This window comes from Trifolium pratense, linkage group LG3 (genome assembly GCF_020283565.1).
Source record: "Trifolium pratense cultivar HEN17-A07 linkage group LG3, ARS_RC_1.1, whole genome shotgun sequence".
Taxonomy (NCBI): Eukaryota; Viridiplantae; Streptophyta; class Magnoliopsida; order Fabales; family Fabaceae; genus Trifolium; species Trifolium pratense.
In genome coordinates this window covers 47,307,468-47,328,339 of record NC_060061.1, presented here as the reverse complement: position 1 = coordinate 47,328,339, position 20,872 = coordinate 47,307,468, and the positions used below count along the sequence as shown (strand labels likewise).

The window sequence follows — 20,872 nt, the reverse complement described above, 5'->3', positions numbered from 1 at the left end:
ATAACATTTTTTTTCTCTCTCCTCTAAAAAAAACTATTATTAAGCTACTTTTAGTAGCTTCTTATTTTTAACTGTTTTCTGATTATTTTTAGCTTCTGATTATTTTAAAAATATGTAACAAACAGATGCAAAACATTTAAAAGTGATTATTTTTATAAAAAAAAGTGATTTTTATATAAAATAAGCTATAACAAACGGCCACTAATCAGAAGGTCCGAATCGACTGAAAGTCACACCAACCTTGTCCTACATAGGGTCACAATTTTCTTGGTGCAACAGATTTTTACACTATCACAATCACAATTAAATACCTATAGGACCCTCTTGCTTTCAATGATTTGAAGAAATGCACTAATAAAAATATGAGTTTAAAGAATACGTACCGTTAGTGTAAATTAATTTTATATTGACAACAAATAAGAATGAAGTATTATTCCATATCATCTTAAGAAAATCGAGTTTAATGGGGTGATGTGCGGAAAATATGGTTGATATTGGTTGACGGTAATTTTACACTTCCAGTACATATTATTTTTTCTCTAAATATATAATAATTATAAAATTTAAAAAAAGTTGAGAGAGAAAAAGGACATAGATACACAGTTTTTTAGTTTGATATGTATTTGACCATATATAAGTACTTTTCGTAATTTCCAAAAATCGTATGAAACTTTTTATTTTCCTTCAAAAAGAGAAATCGTATGTAACTTGAGAAATTTGAAAAATGGTATTATATTTACATACACGACAACATAAACCCACACTTGTCCAAATCCTTGTAAATATGTCCTTCCTTTGATAGAGAAATTCCGCTTTGATAAGTTAGTGTGGTTAGAGTTTTTCCCCATATATATTGAAAGTTTGAAGAAAGGTAAATTTTTTTTAAGTGTTTTAAGAGTTCTAATTTTTTATGTTAGTCACCAAATTTTTCGATTTAATCTTATCTTGTATTATTCCTACTTTTTGTTTGATTCACAATAGAGTTGATGATCGAACCCATACTTTCTGGCATACTATTCAAACACGTCACCACTAGATCAAATTTAATGCTTGTATTAATTATTTCTATTTTTTTTAGAATTTATTATTCGTACTTTAATAATGAAATAATATAACTTTTTTATTTTTTAAAAATAAAAAACTATGAACATTGAACATTGATGATGCGCAGATTGAACATTCAAATTCCATACATCGATCTTTACCCAAAATAAAATGTAATAAGCTTGACCCATGGGCTTAGCTCGAGTTGGGATCCTCTCCATTTTCTATTGTTTCCATTTCTTTCATTACCAAAGTTTTTAAATGTTTTTGGGTGTATAAATGATATTTGGACCCACTTAATGTTACACTTTTACATTTATATTCCTAAAATTATATAATAATGGAGGAAATGGAAATAATTGGAAATGGAGAGGATCCTAACTTGCTTAGCTCAATTGTAGGAATATCACATATATATGTAGAACTGAGGTTTGAACACCAGACACTCCATTTATATACTTTTAAGGTGAAATTTCTATAACTATGCTACTGGAAAAAAAAAAGTTGTAATAAGCTTGAATTGTATACATTCATCCAAAATAGAATTTTTTTTTTTTTTGAAACAATGTTTTTTAGCAGTAATAATATTTGAATTCTTTTGTACAACATTCTTGTAATACAATATTCTTTTTGATAATAAAATAATGAAAAATATGTACTGTATTGCAATACACACTATTAATTATTTCTCGAGTAAATGAGATACAAGTATGTATGAAATGATAATTTAATTACAAGTATATATTCATAACCATACTCTTTTTCCTTTCACTCTTTTAGAAACAAAGTTGTACACATCGCCATGAATACAAGATACTCTCTCCGAATACATTAATTATTGAATGAACCTGAAAAGTCAAAAGTTTCTTATAAAAAGAACCGGAGGGAGTAGTTGATAAATACTCCGACCATAAATATAAGGAAAATTGTATTTTTTTTTAGATTCATATTAAATAACAGATGTATCTGGACTATAATACAGACCATATACTTTTGTTATTCAATGAATCTAAAAAATACACTTTTACTTATATTATATATTTATGGCGGGAGGGAGTAGATCACATTATATATATATATATATATATATATATATATATATAGAGAGAGAGAGAGAGAGATATTAATTTCAAACCAGAATTATACTGTACACATCTTGAATGTGAAACTTCAATCACCACAATTTTCACTTCTTTTTATGAACAACACCTTCATTTCCAGCTAACATCATATATTTATCCCTTCTAGTAATATTTGTACACTCAAATCCCAAAGCAATCCCCAACTCTCTTTGTATATAATTAGCAACTTCAAAACGAGACTTTCCACCAGCACAAGTGAATTCTTTTGGAACTTTTTCAAGTAATTCAATAATATAAGTTGGCCATGGATTCATCAAAAACAAAAATGAATCCAACCATTTTAATCCACTAGCTGTTGTACCATAAAACAAACTCACATTAGCTTGCATAGCAACAGGCACAATCTCATCAGCAAGTTCAGCAAAAAGTGAACTAAACCTTAAAAGATAAGGTTCCCTACAAGTTGTTCCTTCAGGACAAACAACTAAATCACCTTCACCAAGTAACCTTTGCATTGTTTCTCTATCTTGTTCTCTATCTCTTGTTAAACTCATTGTCTTAATAGGAGACATAATTTCAGACACTTTACTTAAGCTATAAGTTACAGTTGTTAATGTTTTTCTTAAACTCATGCTTAGAAAAACAGGATCTAATAATGATCTATGATTACAAACATAAAGTACTCCTTTATTTTTTTCTAAATTATTTTTAGTGTTATCATAGCCTTTGATAGTTATAGTAATACCACTATATCCTACTAATGCAAGACCCCATTTGTAATAAACAATTGTTCCAAGAAATAATCTATAAATTGATAATGGAATTGCAATTGGAAGCCACATGAACATGTAGAGAGTTGATGAAGGTGTAGGGTAAAATGCTAGTCTTCCATCATGGAATATTAATGGTTTTGGATATTTTTCTCTTTGCATGATTGATTTTGGACTTATTTCATTGCTCACCACATAAGCTTCCTGTCATTATCATATATTGCTGGAGTTAGATGAGAATTAAGATAGAATAATTAATGGGAAACTGAAATTCATTATTATAGGTGTATAGTTTATAGTTTATTGTTTATCGTAAGAGGAGTGCTAGCAACACACTCTTTAACAAACACACTTCAACACACTCTCTTCTATTGGTTAAAATTTATATGGGTCCCATAAAAGTTATATGAGTCCACATTTTTTTATGGGACCCATGTGAATTTCAACCAATAAAGAGAGTGTGTTTGTTAAAGAGTGTGTTGCTAGCATTATTCTTATTGGTAATAATGTAGTTAGCAATAGTTGTTAAATAGTACCAATTATAATCAATATGCTATAAATATATAAAATAATAATAACTAATATGCTATAAACCGGAAAAACGTACAGCTGTGGGTTTAGACTTGCCACACAATTTTTTTTTTTTTTGGTACATTACTTGCCACACATTCTAATTTGAGGATTTCACAATTTTTTTTTTTATAATTAATGGATTCAATTTAATTATTGTCACTTGTTCTACTTGTTGCGGACCAGAACATTAACTTTTTTTTTGTTTATAAAGAGGGATAAAATCCAAAGAAGAGAATTACAAACGAACAAATTGAGGGGTAGAGATTATCATTACATTAGCAAGTAACAAGTGTATAGTTGACGAACGTTTAATTCTACGTTTTCATACTTTCTGTTCCATGTGTGCGTGTATGTGGCTACTAGGTCCCTCGTGTTTTTGATAAATTTCAATTTTGTCGGCATCACTTTTTAGACAAAAAATATTCTTAAGCACTGTTTGCGAATTGATTTTTGGAGGATTTTGATAGGAAAATTCTTAAGTCACAATTTTGCTGGCATCACTTTTCACACAAAAAACACTTCGATCGGTCACAGTTTTGTGAATATTCTTAAGCTCTGATTGCGAATTTATTTTATATAATTAATGTTATTATAAAATAATTGAAAGAGCATGATAAATAATCACGTAATTAATACTTCAGTCACACTTAATTCATATTTAAAACAAATACTCTATGATATTATTAATTTAATTTAAAAAAGAACAACAAGAAGTAGAACTCTCCACTTTTCTTCCAAAAAATCAAACGAATTTACCCTACACAAATCAAACTACAAAAAACTTTGATGTTTTCTCTTCGGGCCCCCGATGTATCTTTTATACCCCCAACTATTCCAATTTTGTCCTTGATAAAAAATTCGGTTCGTAGAAACTGAAGTGTTTATTGAAGGGCAAAAAAGTAAAATCCAAAGGGTGAAAAGGAACCATGGCCCATGGAGGCCTAAAGAGATAACATAAAAAACTTTGAAAATTTCTCATCTCACTACCCACTTTCTCACCACACCCCTGGAAATTCCATTTTTGCCCTTGGTCAAAAAATTCGGAACGCGTTTTCCGAATTTTTTTAGTTCAAATTTGGAAAAAATTCCGAAAACACATTACAAAGTTGTTTTTGAAGGCAAAAAAATTCGGAAAACGCGTTCCGAATTTTTTGACCAAGGGCAAAAATGGAATTTCCAGAGGTGTGGTGAGAAAGTGGGTAGGTGGGATGAGAAATTTTCAAAAACTTTTCCAGCAAACTGATTATAGACCCAATGGGAAATTTACTGGGCTTGTGGTTGTGGGGTAGGAAGATGAAGATCACAGGGATTTGTGGGGTAAGAAGATTAGATGTGGGGGTACTATACTTCAAGACTTGGTGTTACAAGTCCTGACAAGGATATGAAGTCTTTCTCTGTCTCAATTAAATATATGTTAAGTGAATTATATACATGGATATGAACTCTTTTTATGAGGATTCTAAAGGAAAAGAGAAAAGAAAATAATTTATTATGTTTGTTTAAGTGAATTATTAAAATTGTTTTATGATAATCTATTATTCCTTTCATTTCAAGAGCTAATGTGTATATTTTACTTAAATTAAAAATTTAATCCTTCCCTTTTTTTCAACCAAAATATGTTATAAAAATTTATAGTTTAAATTAATACTAACGGTATAACATAGCTAAAAATACCACACATTATATTGTCTAAAGTGGAACTTGACTTCCCTTCAAAAAAAAAAAAAGTGGAACTTTACTTAAATCTATTAAACAAGATTTCAGATTTACATTTGAATTTAAAAATCACTAAAAGTGGTCAACCAAAATCTTTGATGCTGATTAGCAGGTCTGACTCGCACCCATGCGTTGGGGGTGCTATGACATATTATTAGATTTCAAAATTTTGAAGCTTTATAATAATAGTTATATATTTGTAAATGTGCATAAAATATCAAATGTGTATCAATAAATTAATGATAGATCGTGATATTTTAGAGTGCAAAGTCATTGGTTCAAACTCCTTCATTTCCAAATTTCTTTTTGCATAATTCTAGTCATTTTAAATTAAATTAAAATCAATAATTTTTTTTTTTAAAAAAAAATCTAAGTATTGAAACTATTATATGTCAAACCTATTAAAAACTCAACTAATAGGCCATTTTCAATCTTTGCATCAAATTTAATCTTTAATTATAAGGATGTCTTTTTTGATGTTACATATAATGATAATTATTTTTTGTGCTTTTTATATTATTTACAATTTAAATTAATAGAGAGTGATACTTTTAATTATTTTTTTTTTTGTTAAGGGTCTATTTTAAATATTCGATCAAGACCTCTAAATAATTCAGACCAACCTTATTGATTAGTCACCGGTAAAGCTAGTGCAAATTCACACTAGTATTATGTTTAAAAAAAATATAGTAGTAAAAAGCATAATCTAGCTTGAAATATACCTTGCAACATGATATAAAATGATGATCATTGACACATGTGCTTCCAATCCCTAAATCAGGTTTTTTATCTCCAAAATAATCCATTATTGCACTATGCTTAACAACCAAACCATGCTTAGAGATCAAACCAGTGAAGTAACATCCAACACTTTGCAATTCAGTAGCTATAACATCATCACCATTCAAATATTCCTTCAAAAATCCCTCAACCATAACTCTAGGAACAGAAGTGATGAAAACTCTACACTTTGCTGAAACCAAAACCTCATAAGGCATAAGATTAAGATTCTCCATGTAAAACTTTGGTAAAACAACTCTTGCTATCATTTCCATGTCCTTTATTTTAAGTCCACAAAAAGTTATGAAGATCATAACTTTAAGCTTAAGTTCATAGCTTAAAAACCATAATATAGGACATGAAGAAAGTAATATAAAAGCTCTTAAAATGCTACCACCTTCAAAAGCAATTAGCATGAAATAAGGAAAGAAAGAATGAGTTCTTAATAGGACACTATGAATGTCACAAACAAGTGTTTGTGACTCTCTACCTTTTAAATCACAATTCAAAATACTAGGAAAAATTGAAGGTTGATGAAGTGGTTTAGATGAAAGATCAAACAAATTAAAGCTATAACTTTTCAATTTTTTTGCAGTTTGATAACATGATTTAACAATCATATGGTACCAAAACCATTTTGTGAGGCTTATGAGTGCTAATAGAAACATTCTTTTTTAAGTTTCTCTCAATTTAATTTAATTGGTTATGATGGTTGAGATGATGTAACCGACAATTTTGTGATGAAAAAGGAAGATATAGTGAGAATATTTATAGTATAATTGAAATGGTATGTTGCTGAACTACAAGGGAAAGTAGATTATATAGACTTATACTACTTGCATAAATACATACACTACTTGCATTAATTAACTCCACCTTCCAAGTTCAGGTATTCCATATGAAAATAGGGATTGGATTGGACTAGCACATTGGGCATAAATTGATAATTATGAGGAACTAATACATTAAAGTGACATAAAAAAGATTGAATAAACGAAAAAAATAAAATAAAATAGATCGAACTGACCCATTAGCCCGCATGACTCGTATGGGACCAGACGCATTAATGCATATCCAAATCATAATTGGCTCGGGCCAATTTGGCCCACTTATATAGCCTGGCCCACTGGGCCGGACCGGGCTGAGTGGGTCTATTTAACAGCTTCTTCAAAAATCCAATTGTGCCCTTGAAAAAAATTCGGAACGTAGAAACCAAAGTTTTTCTCGTTCAAATCCAGGAAAAATTTGAAAAACAAAAATCGAAATTTCTATTGAAGGACAAAAAAAGAAATCCAAAAGGAGAAAAAGAAACATGGGTATAAAGAGAAGCCGTTTTATTTTTTGCTTCAACTTTAATTTGAAGCCTCCTTTCGTCAATCATGAACACTTTTTTTTAAGGACAATATAATATTATAAAATTTAGATTTATATACTTTAAAAAAATACGTTTAAAATAAGGCATATAAATAATATATTTAGTCAAATGAGGTCTTATAAAATTGGACAGAGGGAGTAATATGATTTGAGGGGACGCAATGTTCTATTTTGTGTATAGCAAGTTAACTAAAAAGTTGTTAAATACACCTTAGTGTGTGTTAGCAAGTTATAACTAAAAAGTAGTTAAATATACCTTAGGGTGCATGTTGCTAATGCACACCTTCTAAAAAATAAGTGGGTGTACGTTAGCAACTCCTATAGGCATTTGCTATAATACACCTACTTAATTTTTAGAAGGTGTGTGTTAGCAAATGATAACTAAAAAGTAGTTAAATACACCTTAGTGTGTGTTAGCAAGTTATAACTAAAAAGTAGTTAAATACACCTTAAGATGTACTAGTATGTTGCTAATGCAAACCTTCATAAAAAACAGTGGGTGTGCATTAGCAAATCCATATATATATAATAAGGATAAAAAAAGTTAGAATAAAAATAAGTACCAAAAATATTCACAACCAGATATCTACCATCTAAATAAAGACAAACAAAAATACAAACTGCTAGAAAAAAAAATCAAAACTACAACAAAAAACATAAAAAAGCACACTAACACCAAAAAAGAACATTGCGTCCCCTAAAACCATATTATTCCCCCGTATCATTTTATAAGACCTCATTTGACTACATATATGCCGTTTTATGCTATTAACATGGATGCTGTGAGTTTGTTTGCAGATTCATCCTTTTTGTTTTTAGCAAATTTGAATTTGTATTACATCGATGTATTCTATCCGTTTGAATGAATGAATATCCTTTATTTTTAGTCAAAAAAAAAAAGACCTCATTTGACTAAATACATTATTTATATGTCTTTGTTTTGAAAGTATTTTTTTAAAAGTATATAAATCTAAATATTATCATATAAAATCTTATTTGATTTGTTTCGATAAATATTTTTAAAATATTAAATTTTTATAATTTTTACTAATAAACAATTAAAAATATTCGTAATCAAAATTATGGATGAACATACGTGCAATTCTCAATAAATTTTTATATTTTGGTAGGGATGAATATTTTAGACCAAGTCCTCCCTTACTCAATTATGGATATTCTCATTTACCATCAATCTCTCATTTAGACGCAATTGATTTGTCTAACTTCATTGTTTTTTCTTTCGAAGTAATGTTTGAACAATAGCCATAAATTATAGTGTTGTGTTTAGGTAATAAGGCCAATAACAATAGCAACCGCTAATCTTTAATGAATTATCATTATCAGTCATGTTTAGTACAGTAGTTGTCAGTTAAAAATGTATTAATATTGTAACAAAAAAAAAGTATTAATATAATCATCGTGGATATCTTTTCCATTCAACAACTCGATCTATCTTAAAGATTAAAAAAAAGAAATGTCAATTAGTTAAAGCATCAACAACCATAAAACTGATTTTGGTTCTTAAATAAATTTATAGGGACTATTCAGGATAATCCAAATTTAAATTTTGACTTAAACGAGTGTTGACATCAGACTCTTTCTTTTGAGAACCAAAAGTTAAGATAAAAAAATAAAGTCCATATCACATACACCCACAATCACAAATGATTTATAAACAAAATGATCACAACCTCAAGCCTTATGAATATTGAATTGTCTCAAAAATCATATATACCTGACTTCCCATGACATTGTATGTGTTTCTTTTAATTGCTCCTTATCAACTTTCTATTCAATTAAGGAAAACTAATCAACATACAAACAAATAAGAAATTAAGCAATATTGGTTCAAAAAAAAAAATTAAGCAAGTCCTATAAAAATGTTGAAACGACTTAAAATAAATTCATAATTGCGTATTGCACAAGCCAATAATAAAGTCTTAGTAACCAAATTCAAACCATGTGCATCACAAATTAAACAAATTTTAGGATCCGTTTGATGTGCAAAAATAAATATAGAATAGAACGAACACATAACAAAAAGTACAGGATAAACTTTTAAGATATTATACAATTTGTTGTCTTTTATACGATATCTAGCGAAAAAAAAATTATTTTAGTATTTAAGAAAATTTGTAGTTAAGATAAAAAGTTGTCATATATTTCCTCTTGTCTAAATACATCAATTCTAAAATGAATCTAAAAAGTAAAATGTTTTTTATATATAGGATTTGATGAAATAATTTAGTAAGAGGATAAAATTTCAATATAAAGTTTCAAATCTTTTGCCCCAAAATTTATCACGAATAGTTTTCAAACCAAATATAGTACAACTGACACTTTTAGCATATGAAATGCACTTTTATGGCATCATTTCATTTTCATCACCACGTAGTAATAAGAGTGAAATACAATGCAAGTACATTGCAAAAATAGTACCAAATCCATGAAATTCCATTTCCTCAAAAAGCAAGACATTGTTTGGAGAGTGAAAACATTTTAATTTTACTGTAATTTCTTCCCCAATGGTCTTTGAAAAATGTAGAGTTAGAGGGAAACCAAAATGTCTGGCGGCGGTGAAAAGTACAAACAATGGTTTGCATGTTTGATTTTATGATAAAAAATTATTTTGAATGAATTAATTTTGTAAAATTGGTTTTGATTAAAAGTAGGTTGAATGTGTATATAAAAGTGAGTTGAACAATAAATTTTAGGGTTAAATATGTTTTTGATCTCTATAGTTTTTCATAATTTTTATTTTTAGTTTCTGAAGCTTTTTTTCACATTTTTTAGTCCCTAGGGTTTTTCCCGTCAATGTTTTTAGTCCGTATTTTTCATTCAATTCGTGCATATCATTTTAAATGTGTTTATGCGGTCATGTTTAGTATATTATATGAATCTATGTTACAAAAGTTTAAATTTTTTTAACAAAAGATGAATTAAATATGATTTTTTTTTTTTAGTTTTTTCCACATAAAAATACATAAATAATTAATCTTATGTTAACAAATTTTAAATTTTTATTGGAGATGTTCTTATAATATTATAAACATGAATACAAAATATCATTCAAAAATGTGAAAGTATACACGAGTTGAATGAAAAGTACGGACTAAAAATATTAACGGAAAAAACTTCAAGAACTAAAAAGTGTGAAAAAAAAATTCAGGGACTAAAATGAAAATTCTACTAAATAGCTATAAACATGTCAAAAATCAATTTTACAGGTTGATAATTAATTTTGAAGGCTCCAAGCGTGGAATCAAACATGGGTAGCTTTTCTTTTGTTTATTTTTTCAATGTGCTTTGTTACATTTTATTTTTAATCTCAAGAGAAAGAACTTTGGTAATTTAAAGTTTACCGTGAGATAAGAAAAGTTTAGCAACAAAATTATTCTATCAAGAATTGAATTTGGTTTCTCCTCTAACGATTTCTTATGGGTGGCTTTAATTTTTTTTCTTCTTTTTTTTTTGAAAACTCAATATCCGATCTAAAAACCGACTAATCTGAGGAGTCTAATAAAAAACCGATGTGAACCTGCATGTGTTTGTTTATGGGTTATAGGTTTTGTGATGGTGTTGAAGATTGTAGTTCTTCGTGACTGTGTTTCTAGGTTTGTTTATGCGTCAAGACCTCCTCATTGTCGTGCTGGTTTTTGTTTTCGTCCGAAACAAGTTCATATTTCTCAGATCAACTTCGTTGAGGTCTAGATTTGTTAGGCTTAAAATGGCCATAAGTGAATTTCTCATATCAACATCGTGAGTGCTCTTAAACATATTATTAATTACTTTTATCAAGTTGGCTGTAGTAACTAAAATTTCACCTTTTAAATGGATAAATGCAGTGTCCGAATTTAAATTTCAATTCCTACATATAAAATTCAATATTTCTATAAAACGAACTAAATTCACAAAACAATTATTATTAAATTTTGATGAAGACTAAACTTAAAATTTCGTGATTTTATAGGACTAAAATTACCTCTATTAAATTATTATTTTTTGAAGAAAATTACCTCGGTTAAATTATAATAACATTAACTCATAATTTGATCAATGTTAAATTATAGGCTTAATTAGTAAAATGGTCCCTTAAAGACATTTTAGGTCTTATAATGGTCCCTTAAAGAAAAAAAGACTCGTTTTAGTCCCTTAAAGATATGAATGTTAGTCATAATGGTCCCTTCCGTCTAATTTTCACTGAAAACGTTAAATTGTGATGACGTGGCAAGTCATTTTTTTAAAAAAAAAAAAAACAAAGGAAAGTATTTTTTTTGCAGATCTCATGTTCTTCACCATTTTCTTCATCTTCTTCCTTCCTCTCTTCTTCATTATCTTCATCATCAGTTTCATAAATTCCTCTAAAAAATGCAGATTTTCAAACAACACCATCTTCATCATCATTTTCATAAATCCTTAATTACAACAACATAATCAAATTGAAATCTGGTTGTCGTAGCAACAAGGATCTTGTGCGAAAACGATGACATGAATTTGCTGGGGGTGAAAGAAATCAGTCCGCGGTATCAACAAGCGTCAGATCGGCGATGTTCAATCAAAGGAAGGAGACGAACTGTTCATGGGTTTCGTTCTTCCCAAACTGTTACTGACTTACTGTTCATTCAATTCTCGCATCAAGAAAACTCCATACTCCCTCTCTTCTTTGCTGACATTGTGTTTGAAACATGGTCCAAATACCAAGCCCATTTCATGGGTTTCATTCTTCCCAGATGTAATGAAGTTCAGGAATTTATTTTTTTTAAGATTTTATAATTTTTAATTTTTTTGGCTTAAAGTATATTTTTTTAGTTTTGATTAAAGATGTTATGAATATGATGATGAAGGTTAAAAAGAAGCTAAGGAAGAAGATGAAGAAATAGAGAAAAACATTAGTTGCTAATGGTGCACAGTTGGATACAGTGGACTTTCAAAATTCAATGGCTATTGTTTTTTGCATAAGATCAAACGGTTTAAATTAAGAGTCTATGGTGGAACAAATGTAATGTTAGTCCACCTAATACATTTGGTGTTAAAACATGACGGAAGGGACCATTACAACTAACGGTCATATAGTTAAGGGACCAAAACGAACATTTTTTTCTTTAAGAGACCATTATGAAACCTAAAATGTCTTTAAGGGATCATTTTACTAATTAAACCTAAATTATAACTCATCTATGTCATTAAGTTTGATTTAGTGGTGAGGAATTTAAGTAGTATGCTGTAAATTCTAGGTTCGATCCCCAACTAATTATAAATAAAAAAAAAAAATTATAACTCATGTTTCTTGCACACTCCTAACTGGCTGACTCAATGGTGATGCGGCATGTTACCCCCGGTTGCGCAGCCACACCCAAATTTGGCATAAAAATGTCACGTGACACAAGACAGCTTTTTTTTTTTTAATTGACTGACACTAGTTGACTAAACTAACATGGTCATACCAAATATTAGTTGGTTCTGTAGTGATTGACGCTGAATTTGATAGGGAAGACCACGGTTCGATCCCAGCAACTGCATTCGGGAGGGAACTAAAACTATTTGATTTCAGAACACACCCCGAACACTGGACTACTAAGACCCCTTCCCCTATGAGCCAGACGTTAAAACCAAAAAAAACTAACATTGGTCAACAAAGTATACCCGACCCGACCCAAAACATTGTAACTCTGTTCCCTCCGTATCTTCTTCGCTTCTTCTAAGACTGACTAAACCAAAAACCCTTATTTTTTATATTCTATTTCTTCTTCTTTCTGCTTTCTCTCCACGCTTTTGCTTTTCTAAACACAACAACAATGGCATTATTAAAGTCTCCAAAGAAACATGTTAATCTTTTCTACTCAACTGATTGTGAACAACTTGCCAACAAAGTTGCTTCTCACTCTCCCACTAACATCACTCTCCAGAACATCAAATGGAGGTTAGGTTCCTCTCCTACACTTTTCTTGTTTCTGTTTTTTTTTTTTTTTTTTTTTGCATATAGTTATGCCTCTTTGATGTTAAGGTTCTGTTAGATACTGCTGATATTTGTGTACTTGTCTTTGACTATCAATTTTGTATGTCTGGTTCTTAAGTTTATTTTAGGTTTCAATTTCGTGTCTTTGTTTAAAAAAATTCAAGTTGATATTAGTCCCCTTAAAAAATTTAATTTTTTGAATGAAAAGATTATATTTTGTTAATGTTAGGCTGAATTAACTGTGTAGTAATTGAAGGGTTTCATAAACTAAATTCTTTGAATCACTGTGATACAATTTTAAGGTTTGGAGATGATACCTATTATAACTAGTTTCAGGTGTAACACTGAATGGTCAGAAAGAGATCACAATGTTCTGGTCAATTGTTTTCAATGGTTTTAAGAAATTTTAATTGTTGGTTGTCAATGGCAACTTACAAAACTTGAAAGATTTGAGTTAATACTAACTAGTTGAGCTGATCAGTAAATGTGTATAAAATTATTTTTGAAAAGAATGATTCTGATTCATAAAATAGGGACAAGGATTAAACGCAGTTACAGCATGGCGCTGTAATAGATTTTAGCCATTCGATCATAAACCAACAGCTGAGATCGTTTTAGATGAGAAGATGGAGTTTTTAATTTAGGCCGTGCGATCTCAGATTGGCGGTTTAGATTAAAAACAGTGTGTAATAATTACTGCAGCCAATCTTGACCCATAAAATAGGAAGGAAGGACTATAAATTCAGTGGTGGATGAGTTAATGAAGACATTAATGGTGATAACGGGGCAATGTATGTCAATAGTGAACATTGCTTTAGAATATCGTAGGATTTGCATGGTGAGACTACCTACAATTCGGAGTTATCGATGGTGGATGGTCTAAAATCCGCCTTTTAAACACAAAATTGTGTCCTATTGCGCTACCATGGCAGGTATCCCCTTCACAAATCGCCTATGACCATGACGGTTGACAAAAAACCTGCCGCGCCATAGCTACAATTTAACAACACTATCTAGAATAGATTCGCAATGGATCCAAGCCATATAGTACTACAAGGTTATCGTTTTTTTGTTTGGAAGAAATTATACTGTCTGCATTTAGTTTTTGATATTTTCAACGACATTTGTCTGAAATTTTATCCTCATGATATTTAGTTATGCTAATTTGAACTTCAGTAGCAATTGTCCACAAGTCCTAGCTCAACTGACAAAATAATGCCGAAATTGTTAGTCCGGACGCCATGACCGGGGTTCGAACCCCGGCTCCCTCACTTGTGTGCGTGAGTTTATGATGGCTTTGCCATTTCGTTGATGTACCAAAAAAAAAGTACTTCAGTAGCAATCTTAGTTATATTCTTGGTCATCCCAATTGCCTGAGTTATGTCTCTTTTCCCCGTATCCTCCGCAGTTTGGGGATCTTGATTTCTCAAATAAAATTCAACCTGTACTTATAACATTACAAACAAACAAACTGAATGTCGAATGTAGGTTTTTTATTTTTGACGTAATTGATACCAGATTTATTTTATGCTTATCCAGGTCTTTTGCCGATGGGTTTCCAAATATATTTATAAATAATGCAGAAGATCTCCGAGGTCAACATGTTGCCTTTTTGGCATCATTCAGCTCTCCAGCTCAAGTCTTTGAACAACTTTCTGTTATATATGCACTCCCCCGCCTATTTGTTGCTTCTTTCACATTGGTATTGCCTTTCTTCCCAACTGGATCAATGGAACGAATGGAAGAAGAAGGAGATGTAGCAACTGCCTTCACCCTTGCAAGGATGTTGTCAAATATTCCAATTTCAAGAGGTGGCCCTACTAGTTTAGTCATATATGACATTCATGCATTGCAGGTTTGTGTTTTTAATGCATTCAAAGGAAGTTTTATTATAGGTTTTTTGTATTTAAGGTCCTTAGGTTCGACAAAAGAAAACTTATGAACTTTTCTTTTATAACATTTTCTCAAACTTTTAGTAAATCATGGCTTCATCATTGTATTTTATTGAGTTTTAGGAGCATGCTTAGGAATTGTACTTGATGTTATAACAGTGAATTATAGTTTTTAGTAGTCATCATGATTTGAAATTACGCAGGAGAGGTTTTATTTCGGAGATGAGGTTTTGCCGTTGTTTGAGACTGGTATTCCTCTTCTAAAGGAACGTCTGCAACAACTTCCTGATGCTGATAATGTGAGTATTCTACATATTATCAGGTAGTTATTGCATGAAAAATTGACATACCTGCAGCCTGAATTTCTTTTTGTTATTATCAGGTAGTTATTGCGTTTCCAGATGACGGTGCATGGAAGCGATTCCACAAGCAGTTTGACAATTATTCAGTGGTTGGTCTCCAATAAGGATATATGTAGTTTATTTATATTTATATTTTTTTGTTTATAGTTGTCTGAAATTTTGGAGTGGCAGGTTGTATGTACAAAGGTACGTGAAGGTGACAAGAGGATAGTTCGGCTCAAGGAAGGTCATGTCTCTGGTCATCATGTTGTGATTGTTGATGATTTGGTCCAATCTGGAGGCACCCTGATCGAATGTCAGGTCAGTTATCAATTTCTGAATCATAAAATGTTTATTTTTTCGGAAAAAATATTGTTTATGTTTGATGATTAAAGATGTGTTTGCAAACCGAAAATAAGCAATACTTAATTGGTTTGAGAAAACGTATTATTTCCATATTTTTTAGGTTTTGATTACAAAACTACCAACATGTTTTCTTTTCAGTAAACTAAAAAGTCCTAGATTGTTTGGGAATTGACGTAAGGGTAGTTTATAAACGACCCTTTTTCTCAACATACTAAGACGCATTTTAAAATGGCTCAATAAGACCAAAAGTAAACGATACATTAGAAAAGCGATACAGAGGATTTTAGGTCCGAAATATAGTCAATAGAAATCGATTTCTCAAACCAAATAGGCCATCAATTTCTATATACACGTGTATGTGTATCGGCTTATGTCTATTTTCAGTGCATGTGTCTTCGTCATGCAACACAACATTTTTATCTTTTTACCTGTTGCTTTCCCTCAGAAAGTATTGGCAGCCAATGGCGCAGCAAAAGTGAGTGCCTATGTTACACACGGCGTGTTCCCTAACCAATCATGGTTGCGATTCACTCATAAAGATGGTTAGTCCTGCCCCAATCTCACATACTTGTACATTCCTATATTTTCATATATTTGAATCTTATTGCGATTTTATCTGTAACTTGCAGAAGCCTCGGAGAAAGCATTTTCCTACTTTTGGATCACAGATTCTTGCCCAGTTACTGTCAAAGCTCTAGCAAATCAAGCTCCGTTTGAAGTATTGAGTCTAGCAGGGTCAATTGCTAATGCCCTTCAAATTTGAAGCCAAAAATTGAGCTTTGTGAATAAAGGGGCTCTTGTACAATTTTTTCCGAGTTTAACATTATTGCCATAATATCGTTTCACTTATTATGTGCATTGCTTTGAGCTTAGCACACAGAAACCTGTGAATTTAATTTCTAACATTTTGAACCCTATCTTATTGAACTATGTTCAATGCTAACTATGGTACAAGACATTTGAATGCAAAATCATGCCTGAGAAATTACTCCTCAACCGGCATTAGAATTTGAATCATTTTTGGAATCATTGTTTAAAATTCTATATACATATTGTTATCTTTCATATGGATATTATAAAAAATTGATGCAAACTTGCATGAGAGATACATCATCACTTATATTATAGAGGGAGACATTTTTATTGACCTTGAAAATAAGAAAATTGTTGAATGTTTTCAAAATATGAAAATTGCAGGAAAATATATAAATTGATAGTCCACAGTCACACCACACAACTCAAAATCTACATTTTCAGCACCAATGGTGAACAAAGTTTTGGAGAGAAATGAATTAAGAAACTTTGGTTTTTATTCCTTTCATATTAATCCTTCGTTTTGACATGTCACTAAAAAATGTTGATGTGGTCAGAATTTGCTGATTAGACCACTATCGCGTGTGGTAGAAACATTGGCTTGTCATTATTTTTTGTGAAAAAATTTAAAATTGTGTGAAAAGACATTAAATGTCCACTGACTAATTTTTATTTTTTTTTTTTTTTGGTATAGTCCACTGACTAATTTTAAAACACATAAATCTAACAAATCTTTTATTATCTTCAAGAAAGAAAAAAATCTCACAAAGCATTCAAAGTTAAAACCTAAAAAATCATTAAATAAAACAAAACAAAAATAAGCATGCCTCATGCCTAACAAATCTTTCATTATCTTCTCTTTTCTCTCTCGCGTGACCTTTGTTCTTCTCCTTGTTAGGTGGGGGCAAAAAAACCCAAAAACCAAACCGAACCACCAAACTAAACTAAAAAAAATTGAACCAAAACTAACAGTTTTAAAACTGAACTGAAACAGTTCGGTTCATGGTTATCAGTTTGGTTCGGTTTAGTTTGGTTTAATGGTTCACTAATTTTTAGTGAAAAATTAGTTATGGTTTGGTTCAAAACCATAAAACCGAACCACTTTAACAATTCGGTTCGGTTCAGTTCGAAAGACAAACAGTTTGGTTCGGTTACTATAAATTTTGAAAACAGTTTAGTTCGGTTCGGTTCAGTTTTCTTCCAAAATCAAACCATGCCCACCCCTACTCCTTGTCACACAACCACCGCTCTCTCCATCCAACACGACGCTGTAAGGGTTCCCAAAATTGAAGATATGATAAATTGATAATTGCAAATTGATTATTGAATTAAAAGTAAAATTGATAGATGAGAACCCAATTAAAATTGGTATTCTTAGTACAAAAGAAGCATTAAAGAAAATATAGAAGAAGATTAAGTCTAAGACTTAACCATTACTCTACAAAGAGAGTACCAAAAGAAGAGAGGAGAGACTTCATCCATTTTCTTCATACCCACTATTGAGCACAACCCAATGGTTCCTTGATTTTAGGATCACTAGCCATGTGTCCATTTCCCCGAACCAATTATGTTATGCTAAGTATATTGCCACATGTGCTAGTTTGAATCATAAGTCATAACACACGCCTTCAAGCCTCTACTTTTTCACTACCTCCGTTCGGCTTCAAGAAAAAAGTTGCAGAACAAAATAATATGAATCACAAAAAATGCATATTTTTAACTTTTATTTCAATCCCTCTAAAAATAGGGATGGCGGGAAAACCCAAATCCGATAGACCCACCCGAACCCAAACTCAAGTCAACGGGCGAAATCCGAGTTGACTGGGTTGGGTTCGGGTGACACCCTAATATATGAGTGTGGGTTTGAGTTGTATCAAACCCACACCCGAAACTCATTCACTCACCCGAATATATATTAAATTTTCTTGAAAGACCTTAATTTTAATTGTAATTTAATTTCTTGTACTTGAAAATCTATGTTTATCAAACTATGCTATTATTGTATTGTCATTTGCAAAACTATAAAAATAATACTAATAAAAGAAAAATATAAAAATATTATATATATATATATATATATATATATATATATATATATATATATATATATATATATATATATAAAGAGAAGTAGGTCAATGTACAAAGCAAGAATACTAGAAATACACTAACCAAAAAACTAAAAAAATAATAAAAGAAAAACCGAAGAAGCTGAAGTGATCGAAAACGACCAAACCTGCCCATGGTCGCCAACATAAAGGAGAAAAAGAGGAAAACTAGCCAAAGACAATAATCACGCCATGAGAGCCAACTCAACGGATCCCATAATAGGAACGTAAGTCATCCCCACCATACCCTATTGGGCCCAACACAGGAGATCTTGCATCTCCCACACTCAGAAAAAGAACATGAGCTAGTAAAGTTTTTGTCTAGAAACCATTTCCAAGAGCCGAGTTTCACCCTATCCAACACCTTCTCGACCCCTGAAGACCCTCTGGCAAAAATAATATCATTCCAAAAGGTCCAAATAGACCACACAACAACATGTCACACTAGTGCTAACCCAATAAACGACTCAAAACACTGCACAATCCCTTTGAGGGGACACAAACCCTCTATACTCTTAGTTTATAATATATTATAAGATAATGATTAAGTAATTTTTATATCAGTAAAATGTAGTAAGATATTATTAGTTGGATTTTATTTTTAGGAGAATGTTAACATGCTAACTCGATATCTGCATTATATTTCTTCAATCCAATAAAATTCAAAACTGTTTGACACTTTTTCTAATAACTTCAATTGAAGGTGTGACAAACTTTTTAAAAAACCGTTGAATTTCAATAGTCTAAATACATAACTACATTTTTTGAATTTTTATAAAAATTTGTGGAGTTGATCTACTCAATAAGATCTTTGAATTTAACGGATGGATTGAAAAAATATAATGCCGATATCGAGTTATTAAGCAGAGTAAGTCAATGAAGACTTACTCCTGAAGTCAACAGATCCCTCCTCTATATATATATATATATATATATATATATATATATATATATATATATATATATATATATATATAGGGGCTGCTAACTTAGACCCAGTTGGGTCTAAGTTAGCAAGGTGCACCTTTTCAGTTGGACAAAAATACCCATTCTTTTTAATTAATTAACCAAATTACCATCAATGGACGCGGATCCAGTGTCGCGCGCGTACCGCAGGACCATGGTTACAAACCGTTGATTTCCATCAGACAGCCAAGATCTGATCTCATCAAGACTGTCTGATCAATCAGACAGCCCAGATCATCCGAATCCATCAGATTCCAGCGCGTGCACCACACTGGATTACACCCTAGAGAGAAGAATCTACTTTTTAAAAGCAGGACACGTGTCGCTGTCTGATCGGCTGGGCGTGATTTTTTTCCGTTTAATACTTTGAACTCAATTATTTCGTTGTAAATTAATTTTTTTTTTTTTATACCAAAATTCATAATTTTTTTTTCTCTACAAATAGAGACTTGGTTCGTTTGATTTGGACACAGAAAAAAAACCCAATTTTTCACTACCTTAATCTCATTTTTCACTACCTTACATCAACTCACTGAAACCATTCTACCAACAAAATGGTTTCAGATTACAACTCTCTGAAACCATTGTACCAGATAAATGGTTTCAGAAGCAAACACAATTAATAAATTACTCACTGAAACCATTCTACCAGTAAAATGGTTTCAGAATACAACTATGTGCAACCATTCTACAAGCTAAATGGTTTCAGAAGCAAATAACTAATAATCAACTTACTGAAACCATTCTACCAGCAAAATGGTTTCAGATTACAACTCTCTGAAACCATTGTACCAGATAAATGGTTTCAGAAGCAAACACAATTAATAAATTACTCATTGAAACCATTCTACCAGTAAAATGGTTTCAGAATACAACTATGTGCAACCATTCTACCAGTAAAATGGTTTCAGAAGCAAACACTAGTTTTTAATTACCGTTTTATCTCATTTAATTAACTAAAAATAGTTTCAGGTCTCCAAAAATTTCATAAAATATACCAAAAGTTCCAGAATATTATCTACTATTTTCCTGGTATAATGGTTTCAGTGAGTTGGTTGAGTGGTGCGTGTTAAATTACAACACACAAGTAA

General features: G+C 30.9%; 2 protein-coding genes across 2 annotated transcripts; one reads left to right on the top strand and one right to left on the bottom strand.

Annotated features, from left to right (window-relative positions):
* Positions 1 to 2,135: 2,135 nt before the first annotated feature.
* LOC123917227 (glycerol-3-phosphate acyltransferase 1-like) lies at positions 2,136 to 6,757 on the bottom strand. The gene is made up of 2 exons (XM_045968896.1): positions 5,908 to 6,757; positions 2,136 to 3,100 (listed from the first exon to the last, which is right to left on the bottom strand). The coding sequence occupies exons 1-2, from the start codon at positions 6,631 to 6,633 to the stop codon at positions 2,231 to 2,233; spliced, it is 1,596 nt and encodes a 531-aa protein (XP_045824852.1). The 5' UTR covers positions 6,634 to 6,757; the 3' UTR covers positions 2,136 to 2,230.
* Positions 6,758 to 13,010: 6,253 nt separating this feature from the next.
* Positions 13,011 to 16,911, top strand: LOC123917226 (ribose-phosphate pyrophosphokinase 4-like). The gene is made up of 7 exons (XM_045968894.1): positions 13,011 to 13,259; positions 14,835 to 15,150; positions 15,391 to 15,486; positions 15,570 to 15,638; positions 15,721 to 15,849; positions 16,340 to 16,436; positions 16,524 to 16,911. The coding sequence occupies exons 1-7, from the start codon at positions 13,135 to 13,137 to the stop codon at positions 16,655 to 16,657; spliced, it is 966 nt and encodes a 321-aa protein (XP_045824850.1). The 5' UTR covers positions 13,011 to 13,134; the 3' UTR covers positions 16,658 to 16,911.
* The last annotated feature ends 3,961 nt before the right edge of the window (positions 16,912 to 20,872 follow it).

Bases quoted from the DNA above. Each gene is read 5' to 3' on its own strand.
- LOC123917227 (XM_045968896.1), bottom strand. From the start codon at position 6,633: ATGTTTCTATTAGCACTCATAAGCCTCACAAAATGGTTTTGGTACCAT. The intron at 3,101-5,907 runs GTATATTTCAAG...TGATAATGACAG, and splicing joins ATTTTATATCATGTTGCAAG to GAAGCTTATGTGGTGAGCAA.
- LOC123917226 (XM_045968894.1), top strand. From the start codon at position 13,135: ATGGCATTATTAAAGTCTCCAAAGAAACATGTTAATCTTTTCTACTCA. The intron at 13,260-14,834 runs GTTAGGTTCCTC...ATGCTTATCCAG, and splicing joins CTCCAGAACATCAAATGGAG to GTCTTTTGCCGATGGGTTTC. The intron at 16,437-16,523 runs GTTAGTCCTGCC...TGTAACTTGCAG, and splicing joins GCGATTCACTCATAAAGATG to AAGCCTCGGAGAAAGCATTT.